Consider the following 16,114-nt stretch of genomic DNA (forward strand, 5'->3'; position numbering starts at 1 on the left):
AAAGATCCCATGTTCCTATTCAAAGAAAAGCTGGGTCCTGGCCAACATTTATCCCTCAACCTAAGACAGTTGGTCTGGCCATTTATTTCATTGATGTTTGTGGGAGCTTTCTATGCGAAAATTGGCTGCTGCCTTTCCTGCATTATAATAGCGGGTGCACTTCAAAAGTACTTCATTAGCTGTAAAGCACCTTTGGAAGTCCTGAGGTTGTGACATATAAATTCAAGTTTGTTCTTTCCTCTTTCATTTAAGACCTTCATAAAGATCATTAATAAACATTGTGAACATCAAATCCTCTAGCCTGAAACTCTCATGGGATTTCATTGTAACAGGCGCCCAGTTAGAATAAATATCATTGATCTCTGTTTTCTATTAAGCTAATTATCAAACAAATTTATTATCCTTGTTATTCAGAGAGTTTTTTAGTTTCAAGAAGAATCTTAGCAAAAGCTTCCTAAAAATCTACACATATGACACCCGCCACACTCACCCACCAGCTCTGTTACACCCTCAGAGGATTCTAAAACAGGAGTAACTCACAGACTCATTTTAAATTCAAATTATTACCTCTACACTTGTCAAACATTCTTGAATTACTTCCTCTGACAGTGTAGCACTCCCTCGGTACTGCATTACTGGGAGTGTCAGCCTGGATTTTGTTCTCCATTCTCCGTCGTGGGAATTGAACTCACAACCTTATGACTAATAGGCTGTCACAGTGCATAAGGGAAGGATTCCTCAACTGTTACTGGTAATGAAATTGTAACTGTGTGCATAAGGTGCCATCTTTCAGCTGAGATGTTAATTCAATGGCCTGTCTGCTCTCTCAGGTGGATGTGTCCTGATTATTGTCATGACACTATTTCAAAGAAAGGCAGGGAAGTTATCCCCAGTATCCTGGCCAGTATTTATCCCTCAACCAACATCACTAAAACAGCTTACATCATCATTATCTCATTGCTGTTTGTGGGAGCTTGCTGTGCACAAAGTGGCTGCCACGTTTCCCTATATTACAACAGTGACTACACTTCAAAAGTACTTCATTGGCTGTAAAGTGCTTTGGGATGTCCTGGGATCGTGAAAGGTGCATTATAAATGCAAATTCTTTATTTATTTCTTTTTACACGTGGAGCCTGTAAGGACAGGGTGAGCATTTTCATACACAATCTCCCAATATAGTTGTATCAATAATTAACTTGGTGGTCAAACTGAGACCTGGTAGGGCATAATTTTAAGAATTCTATCTTCCTGGCTTTAATGTTGTTATCCAGTGAGTTCTACTTGATGCTTCCTCATTGATAAGAGGGCCCATTAATCCTACAGTAGGTTCCGTCTTCTAAGGATTTTAAACATCCTGCTTTTAGACAACAGTTGCAATGATTACTAGCTGTGAAAAAGAGCTGAAGGGCACGGGATGAACAATTGTAGACTGCCCACCACTGACCTGAGGAAGTCTCAGAAATCTCTATTCACAATGCTGGTGACTATCGCTAACGAATATTAGCTAATTAAAGTGGTTGCAGCAGCCAAAGAGCTGTGAATCTCTAAAAGACAGCTGTAAAGTACAGAGTGAACATGCAAAACTACCCCTAAATCATGGGAGATTAAAAACTATTGTTTACTGTGGACCAGGGTTAGGTAGAGGATGGATTAGGTTTAAATGCTCCTACTCTAATCCTGCAGGGAGTGGATAGTGGGGTATATGGAGTTAGGTCACAGATCAGCCATGATCTCATTGAATGGCAGAACAGATTCAAGGGGCTGAATGGCTTCCCCCTGTTCTTATGTTCCTATTGATGATGGGAGGGGCTGGAGGAAAATGTTGATCCCGCCTGATTTCCAGCAACTTCCATTCATACAGCAAGGCACATGTGCAGAAAGAGCACTTTATAGTGAGGTGGACATTGAGCATGGTGAGGAGAGTGCAGAGGTTAATGAGGACCTGAAGGCTTGGTCAAAGAGGAAAATTTTTGCAAGAAGGGAGGACAATGGAAAGGTGGTAGGAACATGCAGCTATCAAGCTCTGGCAACATATCCCTCAATAAATGAGGAGCCTCAGGACCAGGAGTAGGCCATTCAGCCCCTTGAACCTGTTCCACTCTTCAGTTCAATCATGTCCCCTCTTTACCTCAACTCCATTTACCCATCTTTGCTCCATCTCCCTTGATATTCTGACCTAACAATAATCAGGACATTCAGGGAAGAAGTTAGGAAATACTTGTTCACACCGGGTGGGCGAAGGGAGGATCTCTCACAACAGTAGGTGCTAGCTCAATTAAAAACTTCTCTAAAAACTTGCATTTAAATCTGAGATCAATAGATTTTTGCTAGACAAAGGCAGTAAGGGATATGGAGCCAAGTCAGGTGGATGGGGTTAGGATACAGATCAGCCATGATCTCGTTGAATGGCGGGGCAAGCTCGAGGGGCTGAATGGCCTTCTCCTGTTCCAATGCTCCTATGGATGAAGGGAGGGGTGAATGGCCTATCCCTGTTCCTATGTCCCCTTGTTCTTGATTCCCCCACCAAAGGAAATAGTTTCTCCATATCTGACCTGTCAAATCCTCTTAACATTTTAAATACTTAGACCTGATCACCACTCAGTCTTCTAAACTAAGGGAATACAAGCCAGGTTTCTGCAACCTGTCCTCATCATTTAACCCCTTAAGCCCTGGGTTCATTCTGGTGAATCTGTACTGCACCCCCTCCGAGGTCAATATATCCGTCCTGAGGTGCAGGGACCAATTTCTGAAGGAGACCGGTTACTACTTAAAGAAACTATTAAAATTCAAGACTAATTGATTGAAGGCACATTGCTATCTGTTATTTATTTACATTTAATAAAATGTTAGCTGCTTTTTAATATAGTTATAAGTTCCTCCCATGTTGGGACTCTTGTTGGGGTAATATTCCACAAACAAGGGCAGCCCTTCAATACCCCACCCAATTGACCACTCCTACAGTGTGTGCCTGGACAGGAGGTGCTAGCAGGATGTTTTACATGATGGGTTATCGAGGCTCAGCCTGACCCTGCCCCCCTGCAGCTGACATCCAAACACATGCCATTGCAGAGGGACTTACTAGACAAGAATCATGGTCACATTTTCCTCTGGTGTTCAGGGATGCTGAGGGCACCATCTGCTGTGCGCTGTCATCCGAGGAATTTCTGGCCCTGCTGAGTCCTAACTGGACAGGGGTTCAAACACAGGACCTTCCTGGGCTGTTTGGCAATGGGAGTGAAATTCCTCTGGCTGATAACCTCACTGACGAAATTCAGTCCTTCGACAAAATTTTCCGTGGAAACTATTGAGAGGTGGTATTCCTCCCATCTGATTGGAGTAATTTGTAATTCATTCTTGGGGTGTGCTTTTCACTGGCAAGGCCATCATTTATTGCCCATTTCTCGTTACCTTTCAGAAGCCTTTGTCTTGAACCGCTGCAGTCCATGTAGAGTAGGTACACCCACTGTGCTGTTAGGTAGGGATTTCCAGGATTTTGACCCAGTGACTATGAAGGAGCGGTGATATATTTCAAGTTGGAATGTTGTGTGACTTGGAGGAAAACCTGAAGGTGATGGTGTTCCCATGCACCTGCTGCCTTTATACCTCTAGGTGTTGGAGGTCATGAGTTTTAGGAGATGCTGTCAAAGGAGCCTTGGTGACTTGTTGCTGTGCAACTTGATTACAAAGTTAACTGCAAGATTTGAAATGTTCTTGTAAATTTAATACTTGAAGGTTTTGTAGCACCATCAACAGAGATTTCCAATGACCCTGACCCCATCGTGTAAATCAATGAAAATAACTGTGCTGTCTAAGCAGCCGGTGTTGGTATTTAAGTTATTTGAGCAGGCTTCCTTCCTCTCAGCAGAAAGCCCTGACTTGCTGTGTATTTCCAGGGTGATGACAGTACAATTCATTCACATTACCATCTCTATTCATTGCGTGCTACCAAATGTTTCCTTAATGATAAGAATGTTCACGAGTGTCCACGTAGAGCTAAATCATCAAAAAAAAATTTGAAGCAGTCGAATTTTTACTTTACGGCTCCGTCGTGAATCTAGGGGAAGTGCAGAGTGAAGAAAAGGAATGAAGGAACTTGCATTTACGTAGCATCTTTCACTTTGTGGACTGCTTAGTTATGTAGACAGAGACAATGGGGTTTTTTTAGCCAAAGGGTGAAAACAAGTGCTAAATGGTGCTGTGTTGATAAGAAAAGCTTTTTTTTAATTCATGCGTGGGATGTGGACATCACTGGCTAGGCCAACATTTATTGCCCATCCCTAATTGCCCTTGAGAAGGTGGTGCTGAGCTGCCTTCTTGAACCGCTGCAGTCCATGTGAGGTAGGGACACCCACAGTGCTGTTAGGAAGGGAGTTCCAGGATTTTGATCCAGCGACAGTGAAGGAACGGCAATATAGTTCCAAGTCAGGATGGTGTGTGACTTGGAGGGGAACTTGCAGGTGGTGGTTTTCCCATGCATCTGCTGCCCTTGTAATTCTAGGTGGTAGTGGTCGCGGGTTTGGAAGGTGCTGTCAAAGGTGCCTTGGCGAGTTGCTGCAGTGCATCTTGTAGATGGTACACACTGCTGCCACTGTGCATCGGTGCTGGAGGGAGTATATGTTTGCTCATGGGGTGCCAATCAAGCGAGCTGCTTTTTCCTGGATGGTGTCAAGCTTCTTGAGTTTTGTTGGAGCTGCACCCAGCCAGGCAAGTGGAGAGTATTCCATCACACTCCTGACTTGTGCCTTGTAGATGGTGGACAGGCTTTGAGAAGTCAGAAGGTGGGTTACTCGCCACAGAATTCCCAGCCTCTGACCAGCTCTTGTAGCCACAGTATTGTCATGCAGCTCCCCCACCTGCCAAGAATGAGGCATATTAATTTTGTCACATGAACATTGATTTTAAACTGTTCCTGGAGTGAAGAAATGACTTGTTTGAAGATCACCAGACTCTGGGCTGGAAGAACATTTGCATACTAAGAGACGCTGCTTGTGGAGACAAAGAACTATACCCTTTTCCAATTAACCCAAATGGATTTTGATCACCAGACATTGAAGGTGTAAGGAAGCAAATTGCAGAAATTGCTAAGGTAATACAATCCACAAACCTTGCAGGAGAGACTGTTCCAAATAAGGAACTAGTCACATGACTAACCTGCTGGCTAACTTGGGGTTTTTTGAATTGTGCCGCACAGAAAGAAACAGAAGGCAGTGTGTAACTGAAGCTGGAACTAGGAAGCCTCTCTGTCTCTGTCTCTCTTTCTCCCGAACCACCAGACCCATGGAAGACACGTAAACCTCAAGAGAGAAAAGACTCCTACATCGGAACAAAGTTGAAGTGTGAACTGGGCCCCAACTAATTGCAAGATTTGCCGGCAACCAAAGACTCCAGATTGAACTTAAAGGACTGTAACTACCAGATATTGCCTCAAACTTCTCTGCTTTATTCCTTCTACTTTTTTTGTCTCTATCTGCGTGTGTGTTTATCGCATATGCATGCTAGCGTGGTCACGTCGCATATTCATAGTCGTTAACCAGATTAGAGTTTAAGATTAATAAACTTCTACCTTTCTTGTTTAAATCTAAGGAAACCTGTCTGATTTCTTTGTCTTACAATTGGAGCAGTGAACAAGGATTCACTAAGGGGGAGCTAAAAACACGGTGTTTTCAAATTAAACCCTGTTACGGTTAAACCAGGCAAAGGCTGAGCAGCAACCCTTAGACCCTTTTTCGCCTGGTCGTAACAGTACATAGATGGCTGGTCCAGTTAAGTTTCTGGTCAATAGTAACCCCCAGGATGTTGATAGTTGGGTATTCAGCAATGGTAATGCTATTGAAAGCCAAGGGGAGATGGTTATATTCTCTCTTGTTGGAGATAGTCATTGCCTGGCACTTGTGTGGTGCAAATGTTACTTGCCACTTATCAGCCCAAGCCTGAATGTTGTCCAAGTCATACAGCATGCGGACAGGGACTGCTTCAGTATCTGAGGAGTCGCGAATGGTGCTGAACATTATGCAATCATCAACGAACATCCTCACTTCTGACCTAATGATGGAGGGAAGGTCATTGATGAAGCAGCTGAAGATGGTTGGGTCTAGAACACTATCCTGAGGAACAACTGCAGTGATGTCCTGGGGTTGGGATCATTAGCCTCCAACAACCACAATTATCTTCCTTTGTGCTAGGTATGACTCCAACCAGCGGAGAGTTTTTCCCCTGATTCTCATTGACTCCAGTTTTGCTAGGGCTGCTTGGTGCCATACTTGATCAAATGCTACCTTGATGTCAAGGGCTGTCACTCTCACCTCACCCCTGGAGTTCTGCTCTTTAGTCCATGTTTGGACTAAGGCTGTAAGAGGTCTGGAGCTGAGTGACCCTGGCAGAACCCAAACTGAATATTGGTGAGCAAGTGCTGCTTGATAGCACTGTCAATGACATCTTCCATCACTTTGCTGATGATTAAGGGTTCATTGATGGGGTGGTAATTGACCGGGTGGGATTTGTCCAGCTTTTTGTGGACAGGACATACCTGGGCAATTTTCCACATGGTTGGGTAGATGCCAATGTTGTAGCTATACTGCAACAGCTTGGCTAAGAGTGTGGCAAGTTCTGGAGCACAAGTCTTCAGTACTATTGTCAGAACGTTATCAGGGCCCATAGCCTTTGCTGTATCCAGTGCCTTCAGCCATTTCTTGATATCATGTGGAGTGAATCCAATTGCCTGAGGATTGGCATATGTGATGTTGGGGGGCTCAGGGGGATGTGGAGATGGATCATCCACTCGGTATTTCTAGCTGAAGATGGTTGCGAATGTTTCAGCCTTTTCTTTTGCACTGACTTGCTGGACACCCCCATCATTGAGGATAGGGATGTTTTTGGAACCTCCTCCTCCAGTTAGCTGTTTAATTGTCCATCACCATTCACGACTGGATTTTTGTTTATACCTTTGTGGGATATGGGCATCACAGGCAAGGCCAACGTTTGTTGGCAACCCTTAATTGCCACTGACAACTGAGTGTCTTGCTAGGACATTTCAGAGGGCAGTTAAGAGTCAACCACATTGCTGTGGGTCTGGAGTTACATGTAGGCCAGACCAAGTAAGGACAGCAGATTTCCTTCCCTAAAGGACGTTAGTGAACAGATAGGTTTTTAAGACAATTCAGTAGTGTTGTGGTCATCATTACTGAGACTAGCTTTTTATTCCAGATTTATGGATTAATTGAATTTAAGTTCCTCCAGCTGCTGTGGTGTGATTGCAACTCGTGTACCCAGAGCATTTGTCCGGGCCGTTGGATTACTAGTCTAGTAACATCGCTGCTGCACTACTGTTCCCTTATGAAAATGCGGACTTAGCTTGTAATTTTCAGAGTGGTCATGATTATTACGATCTGAACATGACTGCAGGCAGTAACCAGAAACCTGTAGATTAGCCTTGGCTCCATGGGTAGCACTCTCAATCCTGTGTCAGAACCATGGGTTCAAGTCAAACCCCAGGACTTGAGCACAAGTACCACAGGCGTGGTGCACTGCTGAAGGTGCCGTCTTTTCCGATGAGACATTAAACCAAGGTGGACGTAAAAGGTTCTCTGACACTGTCTTGAAGACGAGCAGGGGAGTTATCCCTGGAGTCCTGACCAATATTTATACCTCAATCAACATCACAAGAAATAGATTTTCTGGTCATTATCACATTGCTGTTTGTAGAATCTTGCTGTGCACAAATTGGCTGCTGCATTTCCTACATTATAACAGTGGCTACACTTCAAAGGTACTTCATTGGCTATAAGTGCTTTGAGGCATCCTAAGGTTATGCAAGGCGCTATATCAAAGCAAATCTTTCTTTTCTTTAACGCTCAGGTGTTGATTAGAGACAATTTTCATGGACCAGTATACGTGGGCTCCTTGCACCCATTTCCACTGAAGGTGTGGAGTGCATTGGCTGGCACACTGCAGCAGGTTTCTGATTGGCTCAGGGGCAGAGGGAGAGTGAGTACAGCCTCTTAGACGTGGCACTGGAGGTCCTGGTGGAGGAAGTCCAGAGGAGGAGGAATGTCCTGTACCCGCAGTCGGGTAGGAGTCCGCCTCGCCCTCCTGTCCTCTCTCCTGCAGCAGCTGCTGCTCCTCTGCCTGGCCTCATGTCCTCCTGCCATTCCATCTGCGGTCCAAGTGAGATCCATAGCAAGATGTTCATTAACAAATGCTCCCTTTCTCCTGGTGACACCTGTAAGATACCAAATAAGGTAGAGTAGGATAGCACTCACTCTTTTATAGGTGATGTCCTCAGAGAATTTCCAGAATATATGTTGATAGAGCGTTGGTGAAGTCTTGACAATGTGTCACAGAAGGTCTCCTGAAGTGTTTCAAAAGTTTTCTTCAAACCTCCTGCTGCAGTGGACAGTAAAAGGAGATGTACCTTTAAGTAATGCTCAAAGTTCCCAGCAATGGCCTGTTCTCTTTGATCACCTGGTCGCTGTTAGGAGAGACAATAAATGGGACTGTTCTCCTTGGAGAAGAAAAGGTTGAAAGGTAATTTGATAGAGGTGTTCAAAACCATGAGGGGTCTGAACAGAGTAGATAGAGAGAAACTGTTCCCATTGGTGGAAGGATCAAGAACAAGAGAGCACAGATTTAAGGTAATTGGCAAAATAAGCAATGGCAGCATGAGGAAAAACTTTTTCACGCCGCGAGTGATTAGGATCTGGAATGCACTGCCTGAGAGTGTGGTGGAGGCAGGTTCAATCAAGGCATTCAAAAGGGAATTGGATTGTTATCTGAAAAGGAAGAATGTGCAGAACTACGGGGAGAAGGCAGGGGAATGGCACTAGGTAAATTGCACTTTCAGAGAGCCAGTACAGACACGACGGGCCAAATGGACTCCTTCTGTGCTTTAACAATTCTATTATTCCACAAAAAATGGCGTCCAACCCCTTTAATGAATGCTAGCAGGCAATTTAGTTGTCAATCAGCTCCCAACAATCCCCTGGACAGCCATTACCATTCAACTCCTTTTCCAAGATCATGTCCTGTGCTAAATGAGGGCTAAAACGACTTTGCAGCTCAAGACCCCATTTCGGCCAGATCTTTACTCCTTTTGTGTCTAAAGTATTTGGCCAATTCGTGCCAACAACCCCCTTCCCCTCCCCTCCCAACTATTTCCGCCAGTTGGAGAGCTTAGGATTTGGGGACAAAGCCTAAAAATTGGAGCCAGGTCCTTCGGGTATGAAAATAGGAAACACTTCTTCACTCAAAGGGTGGTAGAAGTTTGGAACTGTCTTCAGCAAACAGCAGTTGATGGTTGATCAATTGTTAATTTTAAATCTGAGATTGATTGATTTTTGATAACTGAAGATATTGGGTGGGGGGTGTGTGGTGGGCGGAACATGGAGTTCGGTCCCAGATGAGCCATGATCTCTGTCTCGAGGGGCTGGATCGCCTCCTACTGTTCCTATGTTCAAAACGTGAAACAGCCGCAAATTATTATCATTTTAGCAGTGGGACTGATTAGGCTGGGACCAGTCTGCATTGATCCTACCACACAATTCGTGAGGTTCATTTTCTTTTCGATATTTAAAGGATTCAGTATATTCCGAGGGACCTAATGCCTGATGAAGGATTCCTTTATTAGGATCTATGTCCTGCTCAGGACAAAAAAAAATCTTTCTGGAGAGGCAGGAGGAGAAGGTGAACTACCCCTTACTCCTCAGTCCTAGCCATCGCACCTTCCCCTCCCCTACCTGCACTTCCTATTGCCCACTCCAACTCCATCCCCCTCAAAACCTATCTCAAGACTGTTGCTGGTGAGACAGGCGGCCTGAAATGGACTATTCTTGTGGGATGGGTTGCCTGTGACCAGCCCCATAAACACAGGCTGAAAATATAGATGAGGCCCGAAGCCCAATCCCTGGTGATCCCCGGGCCTCTCGTTCCGGGCCCGTGCTGTCTCCACAGCATCTGAGCCCGAAAACAAGTCCCAGACAAATTTCTACCCCATACAGTTTAAATCCACATCCCCATTATTTTACATTTCTCTCAACTTGCTGATACTAACCGCTTTTAGTGTTCTAGATTGGACACGTCCACCAATGAGACAACATTGCTACAACTGCCCTTTCCAAAACCCCCACTCACATTCAATTCAAACAGCAACGTGGGGCATCTAACTACGTTAAAGCCGCTATATCAATGTAGGTTGTTGTTGCAGTTGAGAGAGAAATGAAAGCACAGGTAGAACTGTGTTGTCTGTAGTTCTAGTCCCAATTCGCCAGAGCTCTGGAGGGCAGGGGGTGGTGGAGGGTGTGGGAGTGTGGGGGTGAGGGAGGGTGGAGGGTGTGGGAGTGTGGGTGGTGTTAACGAGGCAGCACAGGTTTGACTGCCCTCACTGTAATGCACTGGGCCACTGCACTAATGAAAGAGCCGCATTATATACAGACCGGCAAATACAAAGACTAAGAAAGTGATGATTGTGACATTTTTTGGGAGAGTGGTCTTAAAGCAATAACGCGTTTCTTATCTGTGACAAAACATGAGAACAGGAATGACGGAGCAGTCTTGCAATTGGTAAAGTCTTTGTGAGGAAGTAGTAAATCACTGATAAGGACACGTCTGAAGTGGCAAGTCAAAGATAACGATTCTTCCTCTTGGCAGAAATGCTGAAAGCGATGACAAGAAAGGAGCAAACTGCAAATAAATCACAAAAAATCCTGTGCAGAGATAAGCTGTGTCAGCCTATTGCCGAGTTGGGTGCCCCTCGATAAGGAGGGTTCCAGTCCTGGACAGCAAACAGATTCATTTGTATTCTCTGCACCTTACTACCTCCTTTATCAGATAGCTTTATCTGAGATAGTTTTAATTGCTCAATGCTTGTCTATTGCACATGAAATCTTTCAAGTAAGGACTGTAGTTAAAACTTCATCATCAGGCAACAACTGGTCACATACATAAAGCGTTTTAACTTAATAAAATGTCCCAAAGGGGCTTCACAGAGGCTTCACAGAGGCAAAATAGACATTGAGCCAAAGGAGATATTCAGAAGGGTAACCAAAAGCTTAGCCAAAAATTCCAGGGTGTAAAGAGGGTTGGAAAGGAGGAGAGGGAGGTGGCGTTTTTTAGGGAGAGGTTATAGAAATGAACGTCCACTCATTTGCTGTAACTTTGGTGAAATAGCCGTGGAAATGCCAGAAAAATGATGTAAACTTCCCTATAACCCATCACTTTGACCAAGCTGGTCACCTGATAAATCTTTCCTTCTTTGGCTCATTTTCTATTTTGCTCACATCTCTGTGAAGAAGGAAGAACCATAGAAACATAGAAAAATTACAGCACAGAAGGAGGCCATTCAGCCTTTCGTGTCCATGCCGACTGAGAAGAAAATAAATAGAAACTCGTCGCCCAATCTAATCCCACCTTCCAGCACTTGGTCCATAGCTTTGCACCTTGCAGCATTTCAGCTGCATGTCCAGGTACCTTTGAAAAGAATTAAGGGTTTCTCCTCAGACAGATGGACAGGCAGACAGACAGAAGACCTTAGTACCGCACTGTCAACCTACATTATGTGCTCAAATCTCTGGAATGGGCCTTAAACCTGTGACCACATAAATGCAGGTTGTTGTTTTTGTAATTTACCGCGCACGTTCAAGATTTCTTAGAAGTAAATATTGCCGAATCGCACGGTCAGATGGAAAGATCTGCAGGGCGGCACAGTGGCGCAGTGGTTAGCACCGCAGCCTCACAGCTCCAGCGACCCGGGTTCAATTCTGGGTACTGCCTGTGTGGAGTTTGCAAGCTCTTCCTGTGTCTGCGTGGGTTTTCTCCGGGTGCTCCGGTTTCCTCCCACAAGCCAAAAGACTTGTTGGTAGGTAAATTGGCCATTATAAATTGCCCCTAGTTTAGGTAGGTGGTAGGGAAATATAGGGACAGGTGGGGATGTGGTAGGAATATGGGATTAGTGTAGGATTAGTATAAATGGGTGGTTGATGGTCGGCACAGACTTGGTGAGCCGACGGGCCTGTTTCAGTGCTGCATCTCTAAAAAAAACACTTGCAAACTTCCAGGGGAACTTGAGGATAGGAACAGGAATGTGCAGTGCAATCTGTACACATTCGACAGTACCCACACTCAGGTTATAACAATTAATGTCAGCAAATTATTGCTCTACTCAGAGGTTCATTCATATACCAGATGCTAATTATGTTTTCAATGACATGCGACCAGTACCACTTAGAGTTGCATTAACTTGTTGGGGGCGTCCTAAATTAGAGACCATAAATATAAGATAGTCACCAATAAATAAAAGTAGGGTATCCAGGAGAAACTCCCTTACCCAGAGAGAAGTGAGAAGGTGGAACTCGCCATTCACAAGGAGTGGTTGAGGCAAATAACATACAAAGGGATGCAAGGTAATAAGAGAAAGAAATAGAAGGTTATGCAGGTAGGATCTGATGAAGAGGGGTGGGAGGAGGCTTGTGTGGAGCTTAAACACCAGAGGACCTCGTTGGGCTACAGTTTCTGTGCTGTAGACTCTATGTAATTCTATGTAATGCTGTGATATTTGGCTGATATGATTACAGAGTGCCCAGGAGGAGCAGAGTCCCCTTGTAACAACAGAGGAGATTGCTTCGATGGCATGGGAGGGAACGGCGTGTGCAAATGTATGGTAGGTCGGCATTTTAACTTAGGTTTGTGCTAAAGTGAAAGCTGGCCAAAGGTAAGGCTCAATTTCATTCCAATCACAGCAGTAAGCAGTTTGATCCCACACCAGTCACAATGCTCAGCCTCTTCAACTGATCTCTACTGATAGAACCCACAGCCAAGCAATGTATTCTGAGGAAAGCCCCAGGAACTCTGAGGCAACGCAAAAGGGGCAGAGACCCCATGATCTGGGTGTCCAGCACTTTTCCCTTATCTTTGTGCCCAGGGAATCAGGAGGTCCAATGAGGGAAAGACTCAAAAACATCAATCCCTCTTTAAGTCAGGATCCCAGACGAGAGCCTGTGTACATGATTTTCATAACGTAATCAGATTTTTAAAAAAGGCACCAGACATTAATCACAGTTCTGATCTCCATATTATAGAAAGGATATAGAGGAACAGGAGAAGCTTCAAAAAAAGATTTATGAATATTATCCAGAACTGCGAGTAACACCTGTTGAACGTGCTGGGGTTCTTTTCTCTAGAAAAGAGAAGACAGAGAGATTACCAGATAGATGTCTTTTAAATTATGAAAGCGTTAGATAGGCTCGATATAGAGAGGTTTCCATTTCTCGGGGAGTCCAAAACTAGGGGCCATAAATATAAGATATTCACTAACAAATCCAATAAGAAATTCAGGAGAAACCTCTTTACCCAGAGAGTGGCTCGAATGTGGAACTGCCTTCCACAAGGAGTAGTTGAGGTGAATAGCGTAGATGCTTTAAGGAGAAGTTAGATAAGCACATGAGGGAGAAAGGAATAGAAGGATATGTTGATAGAGTGAGATGAAGAGGAATGGAGGATGCTCATGTGGAACATAAAAACTGGGATAGACCAGTCAGGCTGAATGGCTTGTTTCTCTGCTGTAAATTCTATGTAATCGGACATGTCCATTGGTTTTCAGATCATCTCTAGTGACCCTGAAAAGACAATTGTGCTGGGTCGTGCTCCATATTGTAGTTTCTATGTTAAACAAGTGGGTGAGGGTTGGGGGAAATGACTAAGTAGATTGCTAAGGACCTGAATGAATTTGCACTTTGCAGGGGTCACCAGGTTTAAGCATCCATTTAAAAGCCAGCCTGGTTTCCTGTTTTGACATTTTTCATTAAGTGCTTTCAGCAACAATCATTGTTTTGCAAGAAATGTGCAAAATGTACTCTCTCGATTTTTGATGACTTCACACATTGTAAACCACGAGTGCAAAATATCAGTAAAAACCCATACTGGAAATTCTCTTTTGAAACATTTTGGAATTGACCAGTTCACTTTACTTTAACCAGTCAGGATACTGCAATTGGTGTTACTGCCTTACTAATGTATTACATTTTGATATTAATTATTGCAGGATGGCTTTGCGGGACTAGCCTGTGAAAAATGTGCGAAAGAGAGCATATATGGACCTGACTGTGCTTCTGGTGAGATTTGGCGTATCGCATTTTGTATCGCAGTGCATCAAATGGCAAATAAAACACAACAAAGTAATAAATATTAATAATATATAAAAACAGAAAATGCTGGAAATGCTCAGCAGGTCAGGCGGCATCTGCGGAGACAGCAGCAGAGTTAACGTTTCAAGTAGAAGGCCTTTTGTCAAAACTGGGACAAGTTAGAGATGCAACAAGTTTTATGCAAGTACAAAGGGTGAGGGGAGGAAAGAATAAAAGGCAAAAGGCTTGATGGTGCAAGGCAAAATGGGGTGGCAATGGATCAAGTAAAGACACAAAATATAGGTTCAAGAGGAGCTGTAAATGCAACAGCAGACCCATTACCTGCTATCTAAAAAAAAATGGGAGCAGTGCTGAGGATCTGAAATTCTTCAGCTCAATATTGAGTCCAGAAGGCTGTAAAGTGCCTAATTGAAAGATGAGGTGCTGTGACCCAAGCTTCCATTGAGCTTCAAAAGTAATAACATTAGACTTGCAGGTCCTGAAATTCCTGAGCTGTGAGAGGTCGTGCATTCGATTTTTCTTCAGCAGACCTAGAATGTGGTCTGGAACATGGCTCCTCCAAATTCACCTCATTTAGAATGGTTCTTTAAATTCCAGTCGGGGGACTCATGGTCAGATTTTCCAGCTGCCTGAAGAGGACTGTTGCTGGGGGAATTATTCACTTTATGTCCTTGATAGGAATGTTGAGACCTGACGTGAATACCTTTGAGGCCTTCTGAAGGCCCCAAGCCTTTACTAGACCAAGGTAATTGATGCTGGAGGGGATTGATTACCTCCTCAAGAATTGGCATAGCTCCAATAGAACTGAGGACTGAAAAACATTTTATTTGCGTTTTTGTCTTCAGCCCATTTGGGCCTCCACAGGGGTTCAGACGGAAGGGCAAAGTTCCAATTAGTACAGGTTGACTTTATAAAGGGCCTCCGTTAAAGCCCACGAGATAATAAAGTGAGAAATGTAATATATGTCGTAAAATGCTACACCTGTCTGGGTGAGTTTTAAAGATCTCTTCCTTTTGTAGAGTGTGAATGTGTTCATGGAGACTGCAACAGTGAAATTGCTGGAGATGGCAGCTGTACATGTTTTTCAGGCTACACAGGAGCTAAGTGTGACCAGCGTAAGTACTGTACAAGGATCATTTACCGTAAGATCATCCCACGCCATAAATAAACAAATGTAAGGCAATATTTATGGGGCACATTTTACTTCAGCATTGAAACGTTGTGTTCTTAGCTGTATGTAAACTATTGTGACTGGAAGGCCTGATTTTAGCCTGTATGTTGTCAGAAATCTTAGGCTCCCATTGTATTCACCATTTTCACATTGATGCAAAGTAGCTTCCACTGCAGTTTGCAAAGTAGTGTAGTTTGGGGTCTCCTCCAAGTTGACTTAAGACTGGAGACTACTTTAGTAGTTAGTATTACACTCATTGAGCTTCACACGGAGTTCAGTGTTACTCTTGTCAGTGTGAAACCAGATTTACAGAGCGTGAGTGCAGCCCATGACCAAGACAAGATACTGCCACTCACACTGAGAACCACTGAGAACTGGCAAACAATCTCTATCTGTAAGTGGCAGCCTTGGCCCCTTGCTGTTGAATCAGAAGGTTGTGGGTTCAAGCCCCGCTCCAGAAATTTGAGCATATGATCCAGGCTGACACTTCAGTGCGGTAGTGAGGGAGTGCTGCACTGTGGGAGGTGCTGTCTGTCAGATTAGAATTTAAACTGAGGCCCCATCTGCCCTTTCGGCTGGACACAAAAGATCCCACAGCACTTTTTGAAAAAGAGCTGGGGACGTCTCCCCAGTGTCCTGGCCAATATTTATCCCTCAACCAACACCATTAAAAAAACACAGACTATTTCATTGCTGCTTGTGGGAGCTGGTGTGCAAAAATTAGTTGCCACATTTCCTGCGTTACAACAGTGACTGCACTGTAAACAAAAGTACATAATTGACTGCTTTTGGATAGCTCGAGGTTGCAAAA

The 16,114-nt window shown here is 44.1% G+C and overlaps 1 protein-coding gene across 6 annotated transcripts in view; it reads left to right on the forward strand.

Annotated features, from left to right (window-relative positions):
- The window catches only part of LOC137379456 (stabilin-2-like), a 171,378-nt gene that overhangs the window by 5,908 nt on the left and 149,356 nt on the right, over positions 1-16,114 (forward strand). For 3 of the 6 annotated variants that reach the window (XM_068050295.1, XM_068050297.1, XM_068050296.1), the window contains exons 4-6: positions 12,564-12,649; positions 14,030-14,099; positions 15,152-15,247. In XM_068050295.1, coding sequence (XP_067906396.1) covers positions 12,564-12,649; positions 14,030-14,099; positions 15,152-15,247 — 252 coding nt within the window. Of the gene's footprint in view, positions 1-12,563; positions 12,650-14,029; positions 14,100-15,151; positions 15,248-16,114 lie in introns of those variants that run through there. The other 3 variants (XM_068050299.1, XM_068050298.1, XM_068050300.1) reach the window with 3 other exon arrangements.

The sequence above is a fragment of the Heterodontus francisci genome, chromosome 18 (genome assembly GCF_036365525.1).
Source record: "Heterodontus francisci isolate sHetFra1 chromosome 18, sHetFra1.hap1, whole genome shotgun sequence".
NCBI classification, from domain to species: Eukaryota; Metazoa; Chordata; class Chondrichthyes; order Heterodontiformes; family Heterodontidae; genus Heterodontus; species Heterodontus francisci.